The sequence below is a fragment of the Nilaparvata lugens genome, chromosome 1, assembly GCF_014356525.2.
Source record: "Nilaparvata lugens isolate BPH chromosome 1, ASM1435652v1, whole genome shotgun sequence".
Lineage (NCBI taxonomy): Eukaryota > Metazoa > Arthropoda > Insecta > Hemiptera > Delphacidae > Nilaparvata > Nilaparvata lugens.
The window spans coordinates 86,726,418-86,753,391 of record NC_052504.1 but is presented as its reverse complement, the minus strand read 5'-3'; the positions used below and the strand labels follow the sequence as shown (position 1 = coordinate 86,753,391).

At 33.7% G+C, this 26,974-nt stretch overlaps 1 protein-coding gene across 1 annotated transcript; it reads right to left on the bottom strand.

The window, feature by feature from the left end:
• Nucleotides 1–630: 630 nt before the first annotated feature.
• Nucleotides 631–26,190, bottom strand: LOC111054945 (probable C-mannosyltransferase DPY19L1). Its single transcript, XM_039419466.1, has 14 exons — nucleotides 25,731–26,190; nucleotides 23,624–23,736; nucleotides 21,854–21,991; nucleotides 20,249–20,463; nucleotides 18,796–18,853; nucleotides 16,179–16,322; nucleotides 15,528–15,680; nucleotides 12,650–12,868; nucleotides 11,369–11,583; nucleotides 7,995–8,139; nucleotides 6,534–6,645; nucleotides 5,572–5,734; nucleotides 2,941–3,066; nucleotides 631–1,339 (listed from the first exon to the last, which is right to left on the bottom strand). The coding sequence occupies exons 1-14, from the start codon at nucleotides 25,885–25,887 to the stop codon at nucleotides 1,147–1,149; spliced, it is 2,151 nt and encodes a 716-aa protein (XP_039275400.1). The 5' UTR covers nucleotides 25,888–26,190; the 3' UTR covers nucleotides 631–1,146.
• Nucleotides 26,191–26,974: the final 784 nt, after the last annotated feature.

Below are 26,974 nucleotides of genomic sequence, written 5' to 3'. Positions count from 1 at the left end.
TTTATACATAAAGACATACATTTAAAGAGTTTTTCATCGATTGAATTTACAAGCAGGAATATTAGCGCTGAGAAATCTCATAAGATGAGAGGAATGTGCGCGTTAATGATAATTAATATTAAAGATCAAAGATAGAAATGCGTTGGTCAAATGGTAAAAAGACAACACAATAAATAAAAGAAGAAGTCGACACTTGTAAATTAAAAGAAGAAGAGTGAAAGTAAAACAAGTTCACTTGTAAAAGTGACGATAATTAAGAGTTTCAACAATTTGGAAGTGTTGAAAAAATGTCTTGGGCCCAATTCACACTGAAGTGGCGTGGCGCTGACGTGGCCTAGACGTTGCGGTGGCGTGGCGCTGACGTGGCCTAGATGTTGCGGTGGCGTGGCGCTGACGTGGCCTAGACGTTGCGGTGGCGTGGCGCTGACGTGGCCTAGACGTTGCGGTGGCGTGGCGCTGACTTTTATAAATTCCATATAGATATACATTCCATTCAATGTAAACTAAAGAGTCGTGGCGAAACGTTTATATATATATATATATATATATATATATATATATATATATATATATATATAAAGTCAGTGCCATGCCACGTTTATATATATATATATATATATATATAAAGTCGTCAGTGCCATGCCAGCACCACGACACCACCACGTCACTTCAGTGTGAATTGGGCCTATCACACCCACATAAAGTCAAAAAGACGTACTTCCAGTTGCAAGTACGTTTATTAAATTTAACCACAGTTATATGACGTAATCTAATGTAACCAATGTCAAGAAAACCAATGAACGAATCGGTCGACAATACGATGACGTCATTTGACCGTGGTTAAATTTATCAGCAATCGTGCCATAATCTAGGAACATAAGAGAGCATTTACAGATAGAAGATGGCGGATATGTAATCATCACATAAGAATGTTGTTAGATCAGACAAGAAAGGGGCATTAAGATAATAATACGTTGAATAGAGAGCAATAATCCGAACTAACCTTGAATTAGGAGTGAAAGAGAAATACATTCATTTGCATGCAATAGGCGATAAATGTACAACCAGTGACTGGAGATCCGACGAATGGGAAGCCGGCTCGAAAATGTCGTTTACAAGTTTTTGAGAATGTCTTTGTTGGAAATGTTAGATTGCAACTTGTTTGACACCTGTCAGCTCAACGTAGGGCGTCGGAAGTCGCAGAACCGTGTATTCCTGGTTGCTGAATTCCCGCACAAATGGAAGTGGTGTATTAGCTATCAGCTGTTTACAAACTTCCGGTTTGCCCTCATTAATAGGATCCTCGACATCCCACAAGTCTGACATCTTGCATCCCGAGCTGCAAGTAAAAACAATATCGTTATAGAGTGTAAAGTAATATAATTTTGTTTATCAATGTTTTAAATTATACATACTGTTGCTACCAATACAGAAAGTAAATGATGAATACCAAGATAAATACTTTAATAGGGACAGGACTGAGCACTTAATTTATAAAATTAACTTCCATTTCTACAAGAAATTTTTGTAGCGCTTGATGTCGACAAGTTCCACATCTCCTATGAGATGCTAATATCAACCTAAAATATTGATATTAAATCACAAGCTAACTCATGAATAACGCTGGCTCAAATCGTGAATAACGAATAAATAATAAATAAGTCTATTTTTAAAGCGTTAGTTCATACAAAGAGTTGCTCTTACATTAACAATATTTCAACTTTTTACATGCTATTTGAATAATTGCATAACATATCAATAGATAATAATACCATAGAGAAACAATAGCGTAAGTAGATATCCCATGGTATAGGGAGTTTATGTCGTAACTTTTACTGTTATCTCAAGCCGATAGTCCACATAGTTCTTTTCCTTGAAGCTGTGTGACGCTGGTTGTTTCTTATATTGTGCCGTTCATACACTCTTACCCCAACAAAACAGTGAAAATCGACAATAATCGATAGTAATCGGCTTGAGATAACAGTGAAAGCTACGACATAAACTTCCTATACCATGGGATATCTACTCACGCTATTGTTTCTCTATGATAATACTAATATTTCATTTCAACTGTCTCTAACAATTTTTAAATTTTTACATGCTATTAAAATAATTGAATAACGAATAAGCGTACTTTAATACTTTGTATTACAGGATAATACTTAGAAAAAGATTCTTTGTAAATAAATCACAAACTTATTCGTTAAAATCCAGGCTAGAAGACCGATGAAAAATGATTAGCAAAAAATAAATTAATCTGCTACCCGCTGATTTGAAAGCCACATGTATAGGTCATATCCACTTATAACTTAAGTTTAAAACATAGTGGAGCGGCGAATGTAGCTTCAAACTTAAGAGTGTTGAATGGAATGCATGCATTTAAAGGTGGCGGTGGCGCACATAGCTGTATGTTTTGACCCATTAAATATATGCATCACATTCAACACTCTTGAGCTTGAAGATACCTTCCGTCGATCTACTAAGCATTTACCCTACACTCATTGAAGCCTAATCACCAATCAATGATGATAGAATTTCTTTTCGGTAAATCAAGTTATACATTTTTTTAACTAATACTGAATTCAGAAAGCATTACCAAACCATATTATAATGTCAAAGTTGATTTCTCTCAGTGGAATATTTGTTTCTTGCAAAAATTAAACCAAATGACTCTATCAATACTTTTCAATTATCGTTAAGAATTCCCAGAAAAGTAAGACACTAATAGATTCTACACAAAAAATAGAATACAGATCTAGATTATTCCAAGATCACCATATTATTGGTGAGGGTTACTCAACCCTCGAGTAGTAACCAAATATCATTAAGAAACATGGAAAAAGAATTATTCTTATTATTTCAAAAGGCTTGTTGGTTTTCATAAACCGATTAAATCAACTCATCATAGAAATGAATACAGTTGAGATGAATGCACCTTACCTGCTTTCTCGATAACACCATGAACGTGATAGGACTACATATTCTACACCGAGTAAAGATAACATCTTGAACACTTCTTCTGGTGGTTTACGACTGTATATCGAATAAACCTTCTTAGTCCTCTCTCTGGAAAATTAATAGAAATCAAAAGGTTGACCACAAATATTACAGTGAATTAAATACATATTTTAAGTTTTTAGATTCCGTACCAAAATTTTTACAATAACTGGGAATAAGATTCAAGTTGGATTTGAATTTTGTGGTATTTTCACACACAGCAAGTTAGTAAATAAAACACTAAAGTGGAGATTTACAACCTAATATTTTTCACATCCATGTAAATTTAGTTTGCAGCACCATTAGGTTTCCATATTCACCGAGAAGAAAGTAGGCTACTATAGATTGAAAATTTTCCAACTTTACAATTGTATATTATGTATGAAGGAATAAAACTCTTTTCTACTCTAATATAAACACCGTGTCCCACAAAGAGGTTTACACGTTTAATTTTAAATTACGTGCCCATTCATGTACCGAACTTTTTTAAATTTTACACAGTTTACAAAGTGGGTTCTGAGAATATTCTGGGAAAATTTCAGCTCCCTAACCTTCGTAGAAGCAAAATGGCGGCATATTGAAAATTTTACCAATTCGCTTCCTATAAAAACTACTTTCATGAATTTCATCTGATTTGTTTACTAAGTTGCGGTAGTCTCATTTGATGGAACCAGAAATGGATCAAGCAATCTTCCAACAAGATGGTGCTCCACCTCATTTCGCAAATCATGTCAAGCAATTACTAAATGACAAACTTCACGGCCGTTGGATCGGTCTTGGAAGTGATTTTTTACATTGGCCACCAGATTTAACTGTTTGTGACTTCTTTTTATGGGGTGGGGTTACTTGAAGGAAAAAGTTTATACCCATAACTTCATTAATGATGAGGAACTAAAACTATCAATGAAGAGGAACTTCTCCGGATACCGCGGAGTTTCTTTTTAAGAGCTTACGAATCATTTATTAAGTGCTGTTATCAGTGTTGTATTGCTGTGGTTGGATTTCAATTTAAATAATTTTGGACTTGAGGGTTTTTCATAAGGCTATGTTCTAGTTTTTTTATTTGAAAGTCATATTGCCTTAAAGTGCAACAATAAAAATATCTTATAAAACCAATAACACCTTTTTAATGTTCTTAAAGTATCGTTTTTGTATATGCCGCCATTTTGTTACTACGAAGGTTAGGGTGTTGAAATTTTCTCAGAATATTTTTAAAACCCACTTTGTAAACTGTGTAAAATTAAAAAATGTTCGGTGCATGAATGGGCACGCAATATAAAATCAAAGGTGTAAACCTTTTCGTGGGACACGGTGTATATATAAGTTTAAATGTAACAACGAATATGTTCATGATCAATTTCTTGGAACCAATGCTAATGTGGGGTATAACTAACATTAGAATAGATAAGCCAATAGAAATTCACGCCTTTCTCACCTTATATCAAGTTTGTGAATGAATGACATGAAAACCCTTTCAATGTAAATTAATCTCTAATTGAATACTGAATTTAAAGAATATAAGAAGAGTCAATCGGTTATTTTTACTACAAGTATAAGAGCTTAAAAAATCAAATCAAATCAAATAACTTTTTATTCACAAAACATAATACAAATTCATGAAATTCATTAACACATTTAACAGTGAATACTCTCCACAAAGACTTGAGTCTGTGAGTGGAGAGTGAGTTCTTTCAAGTTGATTGACATTATGTTCTCATGTTGTACATATAATTAACTATTTCAATTGAATCAACTAACATTCATCAGCAAATCGAGAATATGAATTGCACACAATGAAATTCCATACTGCTTGGTAATAAGTATATATAGACAAATATATAAATAGTAGCTTAAAGGCTATACTTAATCATTATAAATGGCAAATTCACTAAGTTCTGAATAAGAAGGCGGATTGAATCAGTTGCTCTGCAGCATCCCTGCCAATTTCTAATAACCATCTACTCAAATGTTGCTTGTAGGTGTTAATACTGTAATTTTCAGACTGTTTTAAATGATTGGGAACGTTTCTATATAATATATGACATATGTATTTACTATTATTTTTAAAGCAGTTATGTAGGAGTCGGGGATGAGCAATACCAAAGTTAATTAGATTTCTTGTATTATGATTATGAGCTAAATTATTGAAAATTAAGTGTTTGTTGTAGTATACGTAATAGAAAAGAAATTCCTATTTGACAATATAGTCTATGCGTGGTCTATTATTCGAAATTATAATCATATTGTGTATTGATATGTATTGTTATTGAATAAATGAATTGAATTCAAAAATTGAATTGGATAAGACTTAAGTTGAGCATTACAGTATCAAGACAAGAGTCTTGACGCAATGAAAAAATAATGTTATAATAATCTAATTAATGAACAAATCTGTCAAAAGAAAAATTTTACAAATTTCAATAGATATTTACCTCCTAAATTAAAAGTAAAACTAACAGCACATCCAATTAGTTATTCACTATCAAGTAAATAATATTTTAATATGTTCTCTATTTAACTCTAAATTATTGAGAGAATTAAATTAATGGAAATGTGATAGTAATTTGCACAAACCTCAACTTGGCGTCTTCATAGTGCGGATGGTTGACAATCGGCCTCTGAGTTGACAGCAGCACTGAAGCCATGATTGGCATGGTGCCTCCAAACACAGCACTTCGCTCAGTACTACTCTCAATCCACATCAGCAGTTCTTCCAGGTGAATATTACTGTATTCGCCTGCAAAAATTCACAGTTGAATCTTATGTAAGATGCCATGATAACTATTATTTAAATATTATAATGTTTAAGTGAACAAAATATTACAAATCGAATAGACTGAAAACAGTTTATTCAAGGAACTAGATGGAATAAAATTGAAAAATTTAAACAATTGGAACCTGGGGTGAAATCAGATTATCATTGTTTGGTTAGAAATTTTTAACAACTAGATTTAAATATTACAATATCAAGTTGCTTAGGAGCAACAGCTTTTTCTGAATTAAGAATGACCCAAAAAACAATTGAGTATAATCACAATTATTGTACTATTTGGGTAAACTTTCATGAATCTTTAGTGATTACAATCACTAAAGAGATTATAACTAGAATGATTCTTTCTTTTTACTAGACGTTTTACTAGAAAGTAAACTTTCTATAACCTTTCAGGTCACTTTTGAACAATTAAATTACGACACAGCATTCAGATATTTATAAATAAAAGCTATTAGCTTCTACTCATATTTGTGGAGCGCTTTCGGACACTAGGCCCTTCCTCAACATACAGGGCCTAGGAGTAGAACCCAAACACTAATGTGAGTAGAAGCTAATAGCTTTTATTTATAAATACCTGACTGCTATGTCGTAATTTAATCGATCAAAAGTGATTATTAACAAGCAGTTCGTAATGTAAACAAACATTGAAGAGTAACTTCCAGGTATTTGAATAATACAGAGATTATTAAATTAACATGAAATTTTTATACTACAAACTACATAGCCTGATTATTTTCATATGGATTATTAAAAATGAGCATACCTTCAACATTTCTCTGAGTCATTATATTGGAATATCCTTTCGCACACATTCCTCCAACAATAATTGTAAATAAGCCCCAATGGGCGATTGTCCCTATCCGGCTCTTGAAATACTGAAAATACAATAATGACTTTAACAAAATACAATTAAAATTATAGCAATTATGATTACATGAACTTTTATTACATGAATTATGAATAACATTATTTGATAGATATGTTTTAGGATATAGCCATTGAATTCAATCAATGATGCTTCAGATAATCAATATCAAGCAAATTTATTACATAATAACATTATAACATACAGAGTGGGTGAAAAGTCCGAGAACGACGATCATGCGATACATGATTTCGATACGAAATTTCAAGAAAAAAAGAATGGCGAAAACCGCATATCGAAATCTTAAACCGTTTAGAATATATTCACATTATTAATCAATACTATTCAAAGCAGAAAGGAGAGAAAAAAGTCTGAGATCGGCTTAATATCTCATACATAAAGGTAATTTAATGGTGGGTGTGATCGAGGATTCTACTCAAATTGAAAATACTACTTTACTATGACTTTAAAAATATGGTCCACCATCTTGGATCCGCCATATTGAATGCAACTTTATTTTTTCAAATAGGAAGGTGATTATGCGATACATGATTTCGATACGAAATTTTAAGAAAAAATGAATGGCGAAAACCGCATATCGATATCTCAAACCGTTCAGAAGATATTCACATTATTAATCAATACCAATTATGTATTTCATTTCTGATATGCATGATATTGATTAATAATGTGAATATCTTCTGAACGGTTTGAGATATCGATGTGCGGTTTTCACCATTCATTTTTTCTTGAAATTTCGTATCGAAATCATGTATCGCATGACAACCTTCCCATTTAAAAAAATAAAGTTGCATTCAATATGGCGGACCAGATTTTTGAAGTCATAATAGAGTAGTATTTTCAATTTGAGTAGGATCCCCAATCACACCCACCATCAAATTACCTTTGTGTATGAGATATTAAGCCATTCTCGGACTTTTCGACCCCCCCCCCCCTGTATATTAAAGTGGACAGTGAGAAAATTTAATCTATCACCGTATTTTGATAAATCATGCTAAAGATTATTATTGAAAGCACCCGCCATTATTTAGTTGAGGTGCATTCTAGATTTTAGATATGGGCAATTAAGAGTTGAAAAAAAAAATATATATATATAATCATATTATTTCAGCTTTTGTCAAACAAGATACAAACCATGGTATTAGTTTTATCTTCCAATCAAGTATAGATAAACCATTTCATTCAAAATTCTTATAACTCTATTTACTTCCTATACTTTGAAGAAATGTTTCAAATATGTTTTATTCTTTCATTTTGTTTTGCCTGATCACAGTAAAAATCGTATTGCTGGAAATTTTTCATGATTTTTGTCCAAAGTAAAAAAGTTGGAGTAAATACCTTCTGTGATCTAATAAGTGCGCCAACAATGCACATATGCGGCGTCAAGAATAGCTTCAATCGCATTACCATGCCTGCCATAACTGCAAACATACCACATTGCAGAAATGTGTAAACTACGTCTGGCTCCAAATTTTTCAATGGTCTGAAAAGAAACGGAAAACAATAAGGTAAGTTATTGTAATATTTTACTAAGTAAAAATAAAGCTCTGTATTTATAAACTACTAACAGGTAACCCGTGCAAAACTGAAAACCTTGAAAAATTGAAAACTTGACCTACTGAAATCTTAGGGTACAGGGAAAGTTCACTAACATTGTTGCTGATGTCATGAACGTCAACCTCAAAATTGTTAATGACTGTGGTCTTGGAGAGGGACTAAGCATAAATCCCTCGAAGACTGTAGTCATTCCATTTACAAGGAAAAAGAACCTGGAGTCTCTCTCCAGGTTGAAACTTGGATCAAGTAATTGAAGTATCAAGTACAGTCAAATACCTAGCCGACCATTTTTACTCTAAGCTGACTTGGAACAATAATAATTTAAATAATACACTGCATAAAGCAAAATGGGCGCTTATGACGTCCAGGAAATTTGCAAGCTCCATGTGGGGGATAAAGCCTGACATAGCTCTGTGGCAATAATAAGGCCTCAGGTAACGTATGGATTACTAATCTGGTGGACAAAGTTTAACCAGATTACAGCCACAGCCAAACTCACTTCTAGTCTTCAGCCAAGGGCAAACTTCTAGTCACTGGAGCTACCAGGAGCAGCCCGTCAGCAACTCTTGAAGTTGCTCTTGGCTAACTGCTACTGACTATTTTTATCATGGCAGAAGCTCGAAAATCAGCCTATCGACTGAAAGTTGCAGGTCAATGGAGAGAAGGCCTGTCTGGAACAGGCCACTGCACAATCGCCAAAGCTGTTGCTGACAGCCCTGTGCTTGAAATCACTTCAGATGTCATGAGTATGGAGATGGTTTTCACTAAACCTTTCTCTGTTAAATTCTGCTCCAGAGAGAAGTGGAAGTCTGAGGAAGGGCCCTATTTCAAAAGAGGTAGCGTTGACTGTTACACGGATGGTTTGAGAAGGGAAATCTGGCTACGAGGTGTACAGTGATTTACCCAGAACAGAACTGTACGCAAGTCTGGGAAAACACTGTACTATCTTTCTGGCAGAAATTTGGGGCATCATGGCTTGTGCCAACATAGGCATTGCCAGACGCTATTGCGACAAGCATATAGTAATCTTGTCAGATTGTCAGGCAGCCCTCAAGGCTATTGACTCTAATGAAATCGAGTCTAAATTGGTGTGGGAGTGCCACAAAACACTCAGCAGGCTTGCAACACGCAACTCTGTGCATATTGGTTGTGTACCTAGGCATAGGAGGTAACGAGCGTGCAGATGAGCTTGCTAAGCGGGGTTCCAGTGTGGCATTCTTTGGTCCAGAGCCAAGCTGTGGCAGTAAAACAACTGCCTTCCATACAATAAGTAAATGGTATAGGACTTACATCACCAGCATTGGCAAGATCACCCTGGTCAAGTACTTGGCAAAAGGCTGCTGGCAGACGCAAGCTCTTACTTCACCAGCTGGCTGGTGAGTTTGGGTAGAGGTCAGGTCAAGCAGTTGATTGCCCTGATAACTGGACACGGCCACTTCAGAAAACATCTACACACAATCGGACTCAGAAATGGAAGTCAGATGTGTAGGCTTTGTTATCAGTCTGAAGAGACTGCCAAGCATATCATACTGGATTGTGAAAGACTAGGGGCTAGAAGGGCTCTGTTTGGCTGCAAGCAACCAGGTGATGAATGGGATGTTAGTATAGGGAAAGACCTCCTGGACCTTGTAAAGGGCACAGGTATTGGTTTGCCCAACTAACATACTTGGTACACATAATAAGCTTCAGTTGACGTGTGAGGTTCTTTTGGATCCTTTAATCCGTCCCTTCAAAAACATAACATAACATACTTGAAGAATTCAAAATAGGCCTATAAACAGCCTCGGCAAATTAAGAATCTATATGCAAAATTTCAAGTTGATCAGTCTAGGAGTTCAGACGAGATGCGTCATTCGTGAATTTCCTATCCCGTACGTGTATTCTTTCCTTTATTATAATTATAGATTAGCTACGTAAGGTTTGTTTGCCCAGCAGCCAGAATCTGTGACTGTTCTTATTAGTTCCTATCATTGGTTGCTCGGCAATCAAACTGTACTTGGCTGAATCCTTAAGAATACAACCACTTCATCATCTAATAGAATGCCTAGGACGAAAGGCAACGTTGCGAAGTAGTGCTAACAACTGGCTATCCCAAGTTGGAAGCAGTGAAAAGTGATGATAAATACTTGAAGTTGCGTTAAAGTTATTAATTGAATGCAATTAATTTAGCAGGCATCTAAATTGATTAACTCTATAGTCAGCTTTGGTTGGATGGGAAGCGTTGGGATTCTATGAAAGAATGTACAAATACATGTGTGAGTGATTCATTTTCATATGAATAAGCTTTACCTTATGCTCCTGAACTCTGGAGCAAATGCTCACGTATTTTAGAGATTTTTCATCAGCTGATTCGCTTTTGTAGACTTAGTTTGTTTTTATAGCTCACGGAAGCGCTAAATATGCAAATAGGGTGCACCGCTTGTGTTTGCGTCGTCTGCTCTGTTTTCCAAAGACCTTAAAGAGATAGCATCTTTAAGGTCTTTGCTGTTTTCTATTAATTTAGGAATAGAGTTTTAGGTTAGTTGAGCTAACCTAATTATATCAATAGCCTTCTTATAATCGTCTACACTTTCATCTTCTTAAATACCTATTTCCTATTTTGTCATGGCTATCTTTATAACAGGTAGCTATCTTTTGTAGGGATAATGGTGATATGTATCATGGTTGAATCTAAAAAGAGTTTTATAGTTCTCAACTATTGGTTGTGATCGTATCTGGTATAGTTTCCTCTTTCTCATACGAATTAGTTGAGCCATTTTACTATAAGCAAAAGGTGATAAGCTGCTCTAGACTAGACTCACCTTTTTTGAAGCATTTGCTTCAAAAGTTGAGCAAATGCTCTAGTTTATTCATAAAATTTTAAGCAAAAGCTTTTACTTTTGAGCAAATGCGCAAACTATTTTTTTGATGAGCATGAGCAAAAGGTTTTGCTCACGTTTATTCATAGAAAATGAAGCAAATGCTCCATATTTTAGAAGTATGAGCAAATGCTCAACTTTATTCATATGGCCCAATGACTCAACTTGAATGTGACTATCAAAGACAAGTACATTAAAAAGAGATTCAGAGATGCTATTTTGCACTCTCCACTTCAAAATTTGCTCAAATTATATTTTAATATATTATATCAGTAGTAATGGAAGAAAATCACTCACCTGAAATGTGCCTTGCTTTTGAACTCCAATAAGGGTAGCCAATGAGCTATCACAAATCCGACCACAATAATGCAAGTGGGTAGGAGCCAAGTGGTGGTCAGATTCAGCACTGCTTCCCAGCCGAGAAAGTCGAATTCAGGTGCGCAAACGTACAGCAACGAATGAAAGTCTTTGAAATTTGTTAGCTTCGATTTGAGGATATTCACAATATGAGACTGTAACAAATAATTTTAGTATGCTATAAATTGCAAGAACGAATAATCAATGAAATTTGTTCTGTTTGATTTGAGAATGTTAACAATACGAGACTATCAAAAACAGGAAAAAGTTAAGGATGTTACAGATTGCAACAATTAGTATTAAAAGTATTTAGAGTTAGTAAGCTTGGAGAATGTTTACACTGTGAGACTGTAAATATTATGGAAGATTTTAGAATTTTATAAAATGCAAAAATGGATGAAAGTCTTTGTGAAAGTCCTTAAAACTAAGGATCACTAGAGCACCAGGACTGGGACACCAGTTAGACATCAGTAGTGTGCATGTGCAAAGTGCAATATAAATATAAGGCTCGAATTATATTAGGACACCAGGCTAGGATACTAGTGAGACACCAGAAGAGAGGAAGAACATTGCTTATCTTCCCCAATTAATCTCAGCGGTGGGCTAGCGACCTGAGTGAGACACCAGCCGGACACCAAATCCTGGAGTCCCTAGTGCATTGAGCGCAATAAAAACTAATCTCCCGCAAATTACTCGAACACCAAGAAAGGGGAAATGAGGCAGAGGTCTCATCATTCCTGGTGTCTCAGTCTGTTGTACTCATGTAATAAGAGCATTATAGTCTTCAATTCTGGTAAATGAATATCCTTCAAAAATCGTAATAGAAGAATTATGTTGACCAGCCTAAAAGTTCATTCTGAAAAATGATGGATACTTAGAATCCTGATTCTAAATATATTATATTGACGAATTATAGAACCCTGAAGAACAAGTTTCTAGTCTGAGAATATTTTTATGAATAAAATGTGATAGAGAAAATATTTTTGCATAATTTAATTTATAACTCTCTGGATTCCAAAAAAATGACTCTCAGGAATTCCAAAAAATGAAATTTCGCAGGAATAAAATACCTTCCATAATTGTGGACTGATATTTTATAGATTGGAGTCCAATTACATATAGAGTCCGACTACAAGATATTATAATAGAAACATAATAATAAGTACAGTTTTCTTACAATTATAACTATGGAAATTTTAAAATAGCATATTAGTTACTTACATCTTGGTTAGCGGTGAAAACTCTTGTTTTTAGGACAAGTGTGAGGAATGTTACAAAAGACATCACGAATGCACCGCGAGCAATGAAATTCCATCGCTTTTCAACAACTGGGCTGACGAAAATCAACGTTGAAATCGATGAGAGTAGAAGGCAGGTGAAGATAGAAGTCAGCAGCAGTTCATTGCCAAACATTGCTGCCAGAGATTGTACTACTCCCAACTGAAATCAGAATGGAAATATGAATTGGAATTATAAAAAATTAACTGTAATTAGAATAGAAATTAGAATTAGAATGGATGGAGCTTATAACTTAATTTGTTCTCTAAGCGCTACAGACCAGTGTGAACCTTGCCATTCTTCACAATTTGCCTCCACTTCTCTTGCACTACCACTTCCCGTTTCTATCCTCTTACTGCCATTGCCACCAGATCCATCTCAAGGGTGAACCTTGGCTTTCTTTACAATTTTCCTCCACAACCACAATCTTCTCTTGCACAACCACTCCCCGTTTCCATCCTCTTATTGCGATTGTTACCAGGTCCATCTCAACATCTTGCAGCATCGTTTCCTTGGTCTGCCTCTTCGTGTTCTCATAATGTTACATGTAGACATATGCCTCTGTATTCTTTGCTTGTCTATTCGAAAGACATGTCAAAGCCAGCTGATTCTCCTTGACTTGAGGAAGCGAACAATATTAGCACCTTGCAAGAACCATGTCAGACTCAGACTAGTTTTTCCTTCAATGTCATAATTATATTATGATTGTAGTATTTTGTACAATAAATTAATAAATAAATGTCAGGTTGATTAAAAAATGTTCAATGCAAATGAATATACAAATACAAAAACGATATGACAACATTACTAAAATTTACTTTTCCTACAGATACCTTGAAAAATGACCATTTGTGCACTGATTGCAGGCCGCAAAGAATCACTTTTCCGCACTAGTGCGCAAAGTGAGTACTTTGCGTACTCCAGATTTGCAACATGGCAACACAAAATAGTTAGTAGGTTATATGGAGCACCAGTGCAGCAAAATCAAAATGAAGTTGGTAACTGTGGTATAGTGTGGTGCACGTTATAGGAATATTGAGGCGATGGATGACAGCCCCCCCCCGCCAATCAAACACACATACATTATTATTCAATTTGACAATAAATTAAGGTTTTTATTAATAAAATTACACAGAAAAACATTTGATGCATTTCAGGCAATTTTACCCATAATTACCCACTTTTCATATTCAATGGTAACTGTAGGAAAAACTTAATGTGAAATACGTGCGCAAAGTTCCTCTGCTGCACTCAACAAACCATTCCGTAAACGATTCTGCAGCCATGATGGATATCAGTGTAGACGAACTATTATTAACTCCGCCATATATAAGTGATTTAACAGGTTTGTGCAGTTGTAGAAAAAAATTTGTATGTAATTCGCACGTAATGCCTCTTGCAAAATTATCACGCTCCGCTTCGCGTCGCGTGATAACTGTTTTGCGCGAGCGATAAAGTCGCGCATTACGCTCTTAATACATAAATAGCTATAAGATTGTAGTATTTTGTACAATAAATAAATAAATGTCAGGTTGATTAAAAAATGTTCAATGCAAATGAATATACAAATACAAAAACGTTATGACAACATTACTAAAATTTACTTTTATGTAAGGTACAGTAGAAAAATTATATTATTTTTAAATTGTAAAGATACATATAAATAAATAGATTTGAAATGGGAGCTTATTTAGGAGATATACTGTAAATATAAAACCATATACAGAAGAATAATATTCCACATCATTTATACGCTTCTATCAGAGTTTAGAATATTATTTATCTAATCATTTAGAATTATACTTAGTACTAAAATTATGCTATTACCAACTTCATCTAAATTTATTTTTTTGCTTTCCATGTTTAAACTTTTGAAAATATTGGTAATGTTTTGTCAACTGAAATTAGCTCGTTTTTCAATAAATCAAGTTCTGCTTTCCAATCCATGTATATTAAAGTGAACAGAGGCAGAAAACAGTCCGCCAATGAGTGAAAACTTCCACGAGCACAATAGTTATTTGTACACCTAGAGTGAAAAATACTGTTTTTTCTCCCTGTGGGAAAAGTTAAAAGTTTACAACATAACCTGAAATCTAAAAACTAAAAAACAGTCGCCTGACACTGCCCATCTATTTAATGGGCAAAAGTTGTAACAATTATCAGCTGGCCAACAATCAAAAATGGCTGACTCCAGTTCGCGCGTTTCAGATTTGAATTGAAGATGAAAAATATTTGTTTGCTGGTATTTTGAATAGTATAAAATATTCAAAAATATGTATACATTTTTATCGTTTACTAATAATAAGTATGTAATAATATACAAACATATATTTCATGAGTTGATAAAATTTCTGGTTGAGGTATTGAATTCAGTTGACTCAATGACAGACACCTCTATTATGTTTCCGCATCTGAGCTTAGACCTTCTAACCTATTTCAAATTTACGTTTTAATAGAGATGCTTCCCATGTTATTTAAATAGAGTTACTTTTACGCCCTAGGGAGTTTTTCCGTTTTTTTTGTCCCTAGAGCGTATTATGGTCCAGGGAGTAAAGTAAGCACTTTAGACAGTAGGTGGAGGAAAATTGGTTTTTCATAGTTTCTGTTTCCCAGCCGAACAGAATAATTGGCAATCAGAACTCAAAATTTTGTGATAATCATTCCAAGTAGAATTTTTATTTGATAATTTCTATATCAATATGATTCAATCAGCTTCTCTTATTCTATCCTGAATATTTATTGGATTTTTCTTCAGATATTTAAAATAGATTTCAATAGCATGAGATGACAATTTTTTACAGGAGAATCAAATCAGACTTACCATCTGTCCGAGTACGATAATCAAAGCTGCCTCTTTGCTAATTACCGTCAAATTGCACATGATCAGAACAGCCAATGTTTGTGTGGCAAGTACGAACTGAGAGAACTGCCAAAGCACCAAGCACACACAAGTGCTGATTGATAACGATACAATCTGAAAATACAAATATTTATATCAAGTAATCGAAAATATAGGCTACACAAGTTAAAGTTGCTAGATTAGGAAGATAACTAAATAAGATTGGATTGTTGGTATCTGAAATACAAAAGGATAATGCTGTCATACTGAAGCAATTGCTATAAAGTTCCAGCTCTTTACTAGAAAAAGTTACCAATAGACCAATATTGCAATTAACTATTAGCATCAAACAGTATTCTGACCAAACTATAACTTTAATTAAGTTGAATTAGCGATAATATAGATAAAGATGCAGTCAAATTGATATGTACTAAAATATTTATATTGTTAAAGAATAATTGCTAATTGATTAATATTGTTAAAGGATAATAATGATTCAAAATCATTCCCTATTGGCACCAATAATTAATCAATAATATTCGGTGGTTGAGTTCTCCAAATAGAAGATAGTGATAGACATAAAATTGAATTCAATACATATGGAATTTTTAAATGTATAAAAGGTTAACTTACCAGCACCGAATTTTTGAAGGAAATGTTCTCTTCGTTGATATGTTTTGTTTGACGTAGAATGATGGCAACTAATAACATTTGTGTAAGTACAAAAGGATATGCAAATGTTTCTCTCAACGGAGGCGCCCACTGGACTCTTGTACTCTGTAACGAAGTTTAGTGAAAATGCAATGTTAGAATTGCACAAAAATAAAAGTTTAAAAGTTGACTGACGATCAGTGACATAAGATTTACATTTACATTTATTACATTCCTTAATCACAACATCAAATTAATGATTGGGAGAGAATCAACAGGATAAACCCAAAACTGTTCCTCTCCCTAATTTCGATAAAAATAGTCCAAATGAGGTTATGAAAACACTTTTATAAAGATCACAAAAATTTACAGTCCAAATATACATTATACTGAAAATTTTTTATCTCGGTTGATCAGAAAGATGAAACAAATTATTATTACACTTGAAAATGCATTAAAAAATGGAAAAAATATTAAAAATCTTGATAAATTTGAAGCCAGAAAAATCACAAAAACATTCACTATCAGCATATGATCGTAATTTAAGATAGTATTAGTGATAAAGTTATTCAATACACAGGGTCCGTTAAGGCCCCACTCCACGGTTAAACAAGTTAGTGCCAACTTATATCAGGCCCCAAAACTAAAATAAACATAATATGGTAATTTGATTTAAATTAGTGTGTTTATTTTATCTGTGGGGGCCTGATGTTATAATCAAGTACTAATTTGCACAATCTTGTTTGACTGTGGATGGGAGCCTTTAGGCCCGCCGCATAGTGGACCCACGCAAATCCACGCCACTCCAACCGATGCCGTGGAAAGTTTTGTTAAAGCATTGTAAGCAATGGTGCACCGCAAACTGCACCCAGCCGAGAACATTCCACTAAATTAATATAAACACGTGGATCGATTTGTCATTCGTTCACAGGTTTCGTGGAACGTGGGTCACCTGATCGTTGCACTGCGCATTCGCCGTCAACTACATCTCTAATAAATCTGACGTACACTGATAGGCTACACTACACGTTTCTAACATGTCGAAAATTTCATGTTTTCTGCTTAAAATGTTTCGACATTGATGAACATAATCATTAATTAAAAAATAGCTATGGGTCGGATAAAAATTATTCAGACACCAATAGTAAGAGGATATTGTTATATTGTCTCACAATATGTCTAAACTATTTTATACCTACAAACTATACTCTGCCGGATTTTTTTCGGCTATACTCGGCTTTTGTCGAGGTAGCCATGTTCCATGTTACCGTGGGTTCACTTTGCGTTGGCAGACCCAGCCCAGCGTGTGGGTTCGCTTGACTTTGAACGTGGATAAGCGTAGGTTTACTTTGCGGCGGGTCTTAGTGGCTAGATTTGATTTGAAGTAAAATATGTTACTCTTTGTAAAAACTTGTTACTACAATTATTGATTGAATAATATCAGTAGGATTATATGCAACTACACTTGGGTAATATGATTGGAGATCACTTCATTTGACTATATGAAGATTAATGTTTAACAATCTAGATTACTGTTTTGGTTTTTTTACTTTTCTTGTTTTGTATTTGACTTTTTATTCATTTTTTGTAATGTTACAACAGTAAATGAATTTGAATTACAATCAAATATAAAATATCTTTCAGTAATGTATTACAGCAGGGACCTATGTCCAATCTGAATTTTTAGAACTGACATCTCCTATTGATATGTACAATTTAAAATAGCATAATAAAGCGTTTTATATACAAATTTATTATATATATGTACTTGTAAAATAATGGGTAGAAAGTTACGATCCTATTCATCAAATTTCACAACGTTGAAAAATTAAAATATGAATAGTATAATTATTATTAAACAATTCTAAACGTAAAATTTGTTGAATGAGAATTGATATTGTGGAATTTTTCCATAATTGAAAAACACAGTTTTATTTTGTCATGAATGTGGATGTGACAAAATAGAAATGTGTTTTTTAATTCTAAACGATTAGAACTAGGCACTACCTATTAATTCTAAGTAGGCCAACGACAGGCTGAACTTCTACCGATACTATCGTGGATAAATTTCTAAATGGTATAAAGAGACTAAATATTTATTATTGTAATTATGAAATGTTACTGCAAATTTACGCACTATAATAGCTGTTTATTCGATAGGGCACAGCCTTGACACCCTGACTAATGTCTGAAACTAGAACGTATTCTGTAAGAAGTTTATTGATAACACTCTACCAAGTATACAATAATTCAACCTAGATTATCATTGATTCTTGGTGAACTAATAGCACTTTACGAAATAATTTCATATTTTTGATATAATAATAATATCGAGTGACCTGGCTGGCTCAGGTCTGGTGTCAGAGTTTTCAGGTCGCAACTGATCAATTTCAGGGCCTCTGACATGACTTAACGACTGCTTTTTAGGCAGTCGGGAACGACGGCTTATTTTTGATATAATAATGTGAAGTATTCATTCTATGTTTGGTTTTGAAGCATCTGAATTTGAAAATCTAAAATATGAATGAATAAAGAATAATATAAATGCTTAGTAGTTAGTAGAATGATTTAGATTCAAAACCATAATGGATTCACTTACTTCTCCATGATTACAGAAAAATGCCAACACAGCAAAAGCTGCACCAGAGATAGAATCACTGTAACAGAAAATCACAAATTGGAATATAGCACATTCCGAATACAAAGACTAGATAATGTTTCAATACATAACTCTATTTCTAGGCCAAATGTGATTTCAGTATCTTCAAAGACAGTTAATGAAGCTAAATCAAGTCAGAAAAACTGATGATTGAATTAGAATTATACTGAATCCTCATAGCATTGAGGGTAAATTTATTTATTCGGTGAAAATTACAATATTCGGAATATTTATCCTAAATTAGACTTTTTATTTAGTTTTACTTTTGATTTAGCTGAAACATGACAGTCGTAAGGCTCATTGAAGGTTTAAATTCAGGCCAGCTGGGACCTTCCCGCAAACAAAGAGCCATACCCAATTTAACTTTACTCTTTGCTTTTGTATGTTTTTGACATGTATGGTGTCCGTCTGTTTATTCAATGAATAAATTTCGATTTCAAATTTCTTCAAAATATTGTTGAAAGGATTTTTCTAGTTAACAACTCATGTTTATTTATACACACTAGATATTCTTGAGTCTTGAGTCTCAAATATAATACCCACATTCTACCAAAATTTTCATCCGTAGTTTTCTTTTGACATTGAAAATCGTCCCAGCCCAACACTGAAAGCAAATTTAAAGATGTACTAAAGCATCACAACATCACCATGTAACCATGCAATTTCCTAAAGAAAAATAACTCCCATCAAATATTCAAAGCAATATTTCTAAAAGTAACATTATATCAAACACAATATTGCAATATAATTCTAACGGTTAAATGAAAGGAAGCAGTAGAAGATGAACTCAAATAAATATAAGATATTCCTCAAAATTATTTGGGCTACTCAATTATACAATTATTTATTTCAAACAATTTTAACTCTTCCGATTACATACTCCGAGGGCCATCTATATCTTAGTTGATATTTGACCGTACCAATAAAAAGCCTCCAGGTAGACGGCTAGGGGTCAAAACATAATGGAACGGCAAAGGTAACATCAGGGATGAGTGTTGAAAATAGTGCATGTATTTGAATGGTGGCGCGCATATAGTGAAGCGGTATGTTTGACGTATTCAAATTCATGCATTATACAAAATTCTCGAGCTTGAAGATACCTTCGCCGCCCCACTATTTTTTTAACCCTTACGAAAAAGAATGTGAGACAAAATTCTCTATTACATTTGGTCTTTTATTGGAGATAACAAGCTGATTTGTGAGTTACAGTATTACACGACTAAACGACTAAATTGTTGAGTGAACCAAATGATAGCTATTTATGACTGAGGTGGAGTGTATTTGCTTCATAAATGAAAGACTAAATTAGTAGATGATGTAATGAATGGAAGAATGAACGAATGAATTGATGAATGAACCAAATTTTAGTTTTAGTACAACCCACTCCACTCACCTAAGTACAAATGCATAGACGAAGATAAGCCAAGTGGTGAAGCTAGCACAGACCCAAGCCACTTCCAGATAGAAATAGACGGGATCACCAGTACCCACACAACTGATGATCGGGGCCAGCCCTGAGCCCCTCTCTACCTGCCAACACTCTTTGGTGGAGATCTCCAAGTGAGCTGTGAGACTACTGTACACTCTGTACAGACCACTTATCAGCACCTGTCATACACCACAACATACAGCCATCACCATGTCAACTCAATTGTGCAATTGCATTACATACACTCATTTGTGCAACCACATTGAAAACACTGACTTGTGCAATTATATTACATACATAATATATTTCATTTATGTTTACACTTGATATTGGCATTAAAGCCGAAGCATGTCGAGTCCACAGAATTATAAGTATAGGTGAGTACAGACTTTTGCTCTGCTCCGCAATCGAACGTCACTCGAGCAGATCGATTGATGATCGACCGGTGAGCAAGAGTGGAACGCGAGAAGAGATAACATCTCCCGTAACGTTCATTATCGGAGCGTGCGCGGAGCGTGTTATAGGCGCGTGTATCTGTACGCACCTTAAAGGATACTAATTGATTAAAAAATACATACATTTTAAAAATTACGTAGGCTAGATATCATTTATTTATTTTTAATAATTTACAACAAATTAATATATCCTGAGAAAAATATATTAAAAAAAGGAATATCCCAATTACAGAACATAGAACAATTATACATGGATATTTACTTTTTGGTTTTGCTGATTGATTTGACTTTGATACTTCTTCATTGTTCCATGCGTTCACATAATAGGAACAATTTAAAAAATATTGTAGGCCTATTATCATACAGAGTACAAAAGCCCAAAGGTATATCACCTGTATGGGAAAATAAATAAATAAATTTAAGACAAAATATTAGCTCCAGAAATTGGTCTTTAAAATGGATACAAACTAAAACAAACTACATATTGTTCGAATTAGAGAACGTAGCGTTAACTATAAATTTATAGTGGTGTAGCAACCAAGACTAGTTTCTCAATTTTCTAATAAATATGTGGTTGTAATGATTCCAAGTAGTTTTATTTAATATCATACCACAACATTACCTACACAGCAGCAATGAAGGCGTTTTTTTCCAAATATTAAGGAGTATTTAGCAGAGTGAAGTTTTGCGTGTTTTTATGGAAAAGTTGATTTTCATTATTATTTAACAGAACTGTCTAACAGTGAAAAGCACTTCGTATTTTAACTAGAGTGAGAAGAAACATTAATGTAATACAATAATTACATTGTTGAATGTGTAGATGCAGAAATATAACATGTGCGATAGTGCAATATAAATAAATAATAAAGTATGTGCATAGTAGAAGCATATGTTTGAAAAAAAAACTTATTTAATTTTACATCTAATGTATTATTCTTGTCAATAGGGTTCGTGAAGATGTTTGGTGGTGATTTTGTTTAAACGATTGATCGGTGTGATTCAAGCACTTCCATTCCGAGGCTTTCACCAAAGCAGTGCAATAGAATTATTTAAAGGAAAATTATATAGGCTATGAATAATAACTCATATATTGCAATTTTGCAATAAAACTTACCTCAGGGAGTAGATTGAAGCGTTCTAATGTGTTGATTTTCGAAGGATATTCGGTCAGATTATCATGGGTGATATCATACAACCCTTCAAAAAATGACGGCGATTCCACCAGCCTCTTGTAGTATGAGTAGTACATGCCCTAGACAATGGATGCAATAATATCACTTTAGTTCTCACAAATACAATTCTATAAAATAATACAGTACATATAAGTGTTGAACATTCAAAAGAAAACTTCTAATAATGTTAGACAATACATCAGACTTGTGAAAAGTCGGGTAAATAGGGGAATAAGGGGATCACCCTACCGTGAGTACAGTAAGGGATACGCGACAGGGTGTCCACCCGTCTACTTGTCACCTCGGCATTTTGACTACAGGCGACAGCTTATCCCCTAGAACAAATATATGACTACCGTCAACTGGCCAGCATGACAACTACTGGAAACGCAGGTGGTGCCATATTGTCGGGACCATACACGACAGTGTGTCAACTCACTTGCTCACCTCACCTGGTCACCCCGTCTACATGACATGTAGATGACATTGTCACCTACTTGAATCTCAGGTGACATCCTGTCGTTGCCAATCAAGCCTGGCTGTCATCTTGCTTGCTTGCGTCAACTGGTTACCCCGTCAGACTGTCACCTCCGGGACAATGGCAAATTATTCCTTCTATCACCGTTTGCATGTAAAATGCTAAAATCTGCTAATAAATTTCTTAACTGGCTCTCTAGACTCACTAACTTTTAGGCCATTATAGGGATTCCCAAATATTATTCTAATAATTTTCTGTTGTGTATACAGCAATTATGTTTCAATATTGATTAGTTGCGTTGCTATCACCTACTTATACATTTCTTGCCTGACACTGACTCACTCTACTCACTCACTTCTAGGCCATTCCTTATTCTGTATTGGGATTGAAATAAAGTCAAAATCAAGACATTTAGACTCTGTAATTGAATAAAAATATTAGTCTTGTAAACTCGTTTGCATAGCACCTACTGGAATCGCAGGTGAAATCCTGTCGTTGCCGTGCACGACTGAGTGCACCTTGCTTGCTTGCGACAACTGGTCACCTTGTCACCTCCTGAAATCGCAGGTGACATCCTGCGGTTGCCGTGAACGACTGAGTGTCTCCTAGCTCACTCGCGTTAATTGGTCACCCCGTCTGGATGTCACCTCCTTAGAAAGTTGACAAGTTGTCGTCATCTGTTCTCCTAAAGAGCCGGTTATAGACGTGACATCCAGATGGATTGACCAGTTGACGGGGTGACACATAGACTTCTACCGTCTACCCTACAGTAATTATTAACCTACTTCAAAGTATATGAGAAACATGTAAATAATTCAATATTTTGCAAATCAAATTTTACAATAGTAAGCGAATATCGAAATTGAAATTTTGATTTAGGCCTAGTGAGCACCATACCATTTCGCTAATGAAAAATGAAGTTGGTAACAGTGACTGCTGTGGCTGCTATAGTGAGCAGAGGTGCAACCAAGCACAACGCGCTAATTATTATTCATTATATATTATAACCAAGGACAACGAGGACTTTAGGATTTTAGGATTAAGGTTTTTATCAATAATAAAATTACACAGAAAAACATTTGATGCATTTCAGGCAATTTTATCAACCTTCATCGGAAGGTTGCCACCTACGCAATTTTATTTTTGCCACATATTCAGTAGTTCTATATAAGTTCTTATAAAAATGTTCTTATAAATGAACAATATGTAGAGCGAATTATTATCGCGATCATACCATTTCGCTGCGAAAGGACATCTCCCGCTCCAAATTTGAAAGGTGAGAAAAGTGTCGAGAATTTTCAAAAACGGTTGCAACATGGTAGCGGTTTAAAATGGAAAACACCAATCCTGAAAGAAAGAATAAAAGCCAGTAATTATATAAATCGCAATCTAAGTTAATTGAGTTTTTAAAGTTTTGGCACGATCTAACCGGGAAATCCTGGTCTATGATTATGATATTGGATAACTCAACCATATACAATCGTGTACAAATAACATAGAATAGTCTAAGCTAACCTATTTAGAAAAATTGAAGATGATCCCTTGACCACATGCTAGGTACCAAATAAAGTCGTAGTAACCTAAATAAAGGTTAACTGAAATAAAGTCGCAGTATCGATGCATTCATTAATTATTATTGATTCAGTTGCTAATATTAACATTAGACCTTTATTGAAATAGCCTCATAATATAAATACCTTTTAAAGTTAGAAATTTACACAGTTCAAATTCATTTTATTGCATGATTTAAATACACAGTTGAATATATTTCACGATAATAATTAATTCAACTCTTTCCTGTATAGGGCTACTTGTAATATAAATATAAAGAAAATAATTAAAAATCTCAGTACCCTTTTTTTAAAAATATTTTATCACGACATGTTTCGGTCAATTATGCCATTTTCAAGTGTTTGTACATATGATCAAAATAAGAGTCTTTCATTAGTATTTATTTATTTAATTCATATCACTTGAAAATGGCATAATTGACCGAAACATGTCGTGATAAAATATTTTTAAAAAAAGGGTACTGAGATTTTTAATTATTTTCTTTATATTTAATTAGTTCAATTTTGAATGAATTAACATGTACACTTATATGTTGTAGTCAATCACACTTGATTATAATACGTATTGTACAACGTATACATAATAATCCTTATGAAACCAAAATGTGAAAAGAGAGAAAAAAATTACATGCATCTCATCCACGAAGGCTTAAGCCTGTGTGTGGAAAGGAGTCTGTTCTTTATTGAGAGAATAAGTGTTTTGTAGTTTGAGAAGGATAAGTCATTCTTGAATTGATAATAATGAATTTGATAATTAGTGAAATTTATTGAGAGGATGATACACCACGAGAGCATTTATGCAACACAACTAAGAACCAGTCAAAAGAAGAGTAGAAGCTATAAACAACGTATTATTGTACTTCAACACATTATAACACCTTATTTATCGAATAAAAGAAAATAATCAAAGGTACAAAAAATAGAAATGATAAAGAATAAATAAATGAGGCTATAGATCAATAATTTTTGGCAACTACAACTTTTCATAAAAATTATGATGTTGGTCTATATCACGTATATAGTATCTAGTATATAGTATGCACAAAATAAAATGGACTGACAGAGTTACGAATGAGGAGGTATTCCAGAGGGCGGTGGAAAAGAGATCTCTTCTGAATTTTCTCAAGGCCAGACGACATTCTTTGACTGGACACATAATAAGACTTTGAACTTGAATTTAAAAAAAACTTTTGAAGTGAAAATTCAAGTTAAAAATTTTATAATATATATTCATATATTATATATTTATTTATTTATTATAATATATATTTATATTTTAAAATTCAAGTTTATTTTAACAGTAAAAAAGTATGGATATACAACAGAGTAATCACATAATAAGACACAACGCATTCACGTCAAGTATTCTAGAAGGTACAGTTGATGGACAAATGGGTCGTGGGAGACCCCGGCTACAGTATTTAAGACAAATGACGAAGGATCTGGGTGCTATGAGCTATGAACAATGGAAGAGAGTGGTAATGGACAGATTTAGATGGAAGGCTGCCAACCAATCAAACGATTGAGCTGTAAGAAGAAGATATAGTATATATTTGGTGTCAGTATATAGTATCACGTTGAGTCTCTTTTCAATAGTCTAAATTAGTATATTATAGTCAAACTTTGAGAGATAGGGAACATTTGTTTTTAGATGAAAATCCAGTAGCAACGTTTATGCCCAGTATATAGATTCTTGCAATGGAAAGTAAAGCCTAATAGCTTACCATCAGAATTAAAGACATTATATGCCTTTAATGAAATAATACTCACCAAGAATGATTATAATTATAAAACGAATCCAATTAGAAGTTGATTGTTCAGTTGAATCATCTAACTCAATTTTACTGCCTTTATTATCTCTCTTACTACTGGATGGCGTCGTTTTATCCGATCCGTTTGGATTTTTAACACGTCTATTTACTTTCATATTGTTAAGAATAATAATCAAGACCAATTAAAAACACAATTTCTACTTATACTCTTTTAGAAAAAATCCAAAAAGATCTAGCCATAGCCCTAACCGGCAAAACATCTGTCACAAATAGTATCCTTAATAAATCTCACTTCACCATTCTTCATTGTAAAATATTTTTGATAAACAAAATTGCAATGCAAAGTTCAATCTATGACCTAAAAATATTGGTTTTATCTTCATTTCAGCAACTAATGAAACATCAAAATAACGCACGATGAAATTATTTTCTGAACGAGATTGACTTTCGGAGAACATAACCTAACATTTTTTAACGATCAGTATTCTTGCGATGGTGGCGCGCTCCATCTCACATGTGGCAAAATCCAGAAACTTAAGCGGAAATTTCAAAAAATAATAGATTTAGATATTTAATTGCAGAATAATTCTGCAATAATAATTATTACTTTAAATATAATAAAAATACCTTCAAATAAAAGTTCATTTTTCTATTCTAGAATAAACAATACAATACCGGTATTCAAGTGAGCGGAATGCGGAAGAAATTGTGTCAATGCAGAAGAGATTCAGGGTACTTCAGAGTGAATCCCAGCAAGACAGTTTTTTTTGAAAATATAAGTTAATACCTATTCACAAAAAAAAGAAACATTTTAGTCACTCTCAGACGAGGTGAGAGAATTAAATTTGAACAATAAATTTAAAAACATGAACAATATTCTATTTTGGAATATTCAATTCAATTCAAAAATTAATTTATTTTGCACAACATAATAAATTATTAGTCTAGAAAATATTGTACCGGCTATAAATTGAAATAATACTAATGAACCCAGTTGGGTTGGACAAATGAGAGCCATTTTAAAAATATTAGATTCCTTTACTGATTGATTCCATTATTACACAACTATTACAGTGACTATCAAAAAGAATCATTTACATGAGTATAATAAACAATCCAAATAAGTTTTCTCTGAACTCTTCACGATATCCTATTTAGTTTAACGGTAGATACTTTGCATAGAAATAATTTAATCCCATATCCTATTATATTGAGTGAGCAGTTTCTGTATTTATATATCTG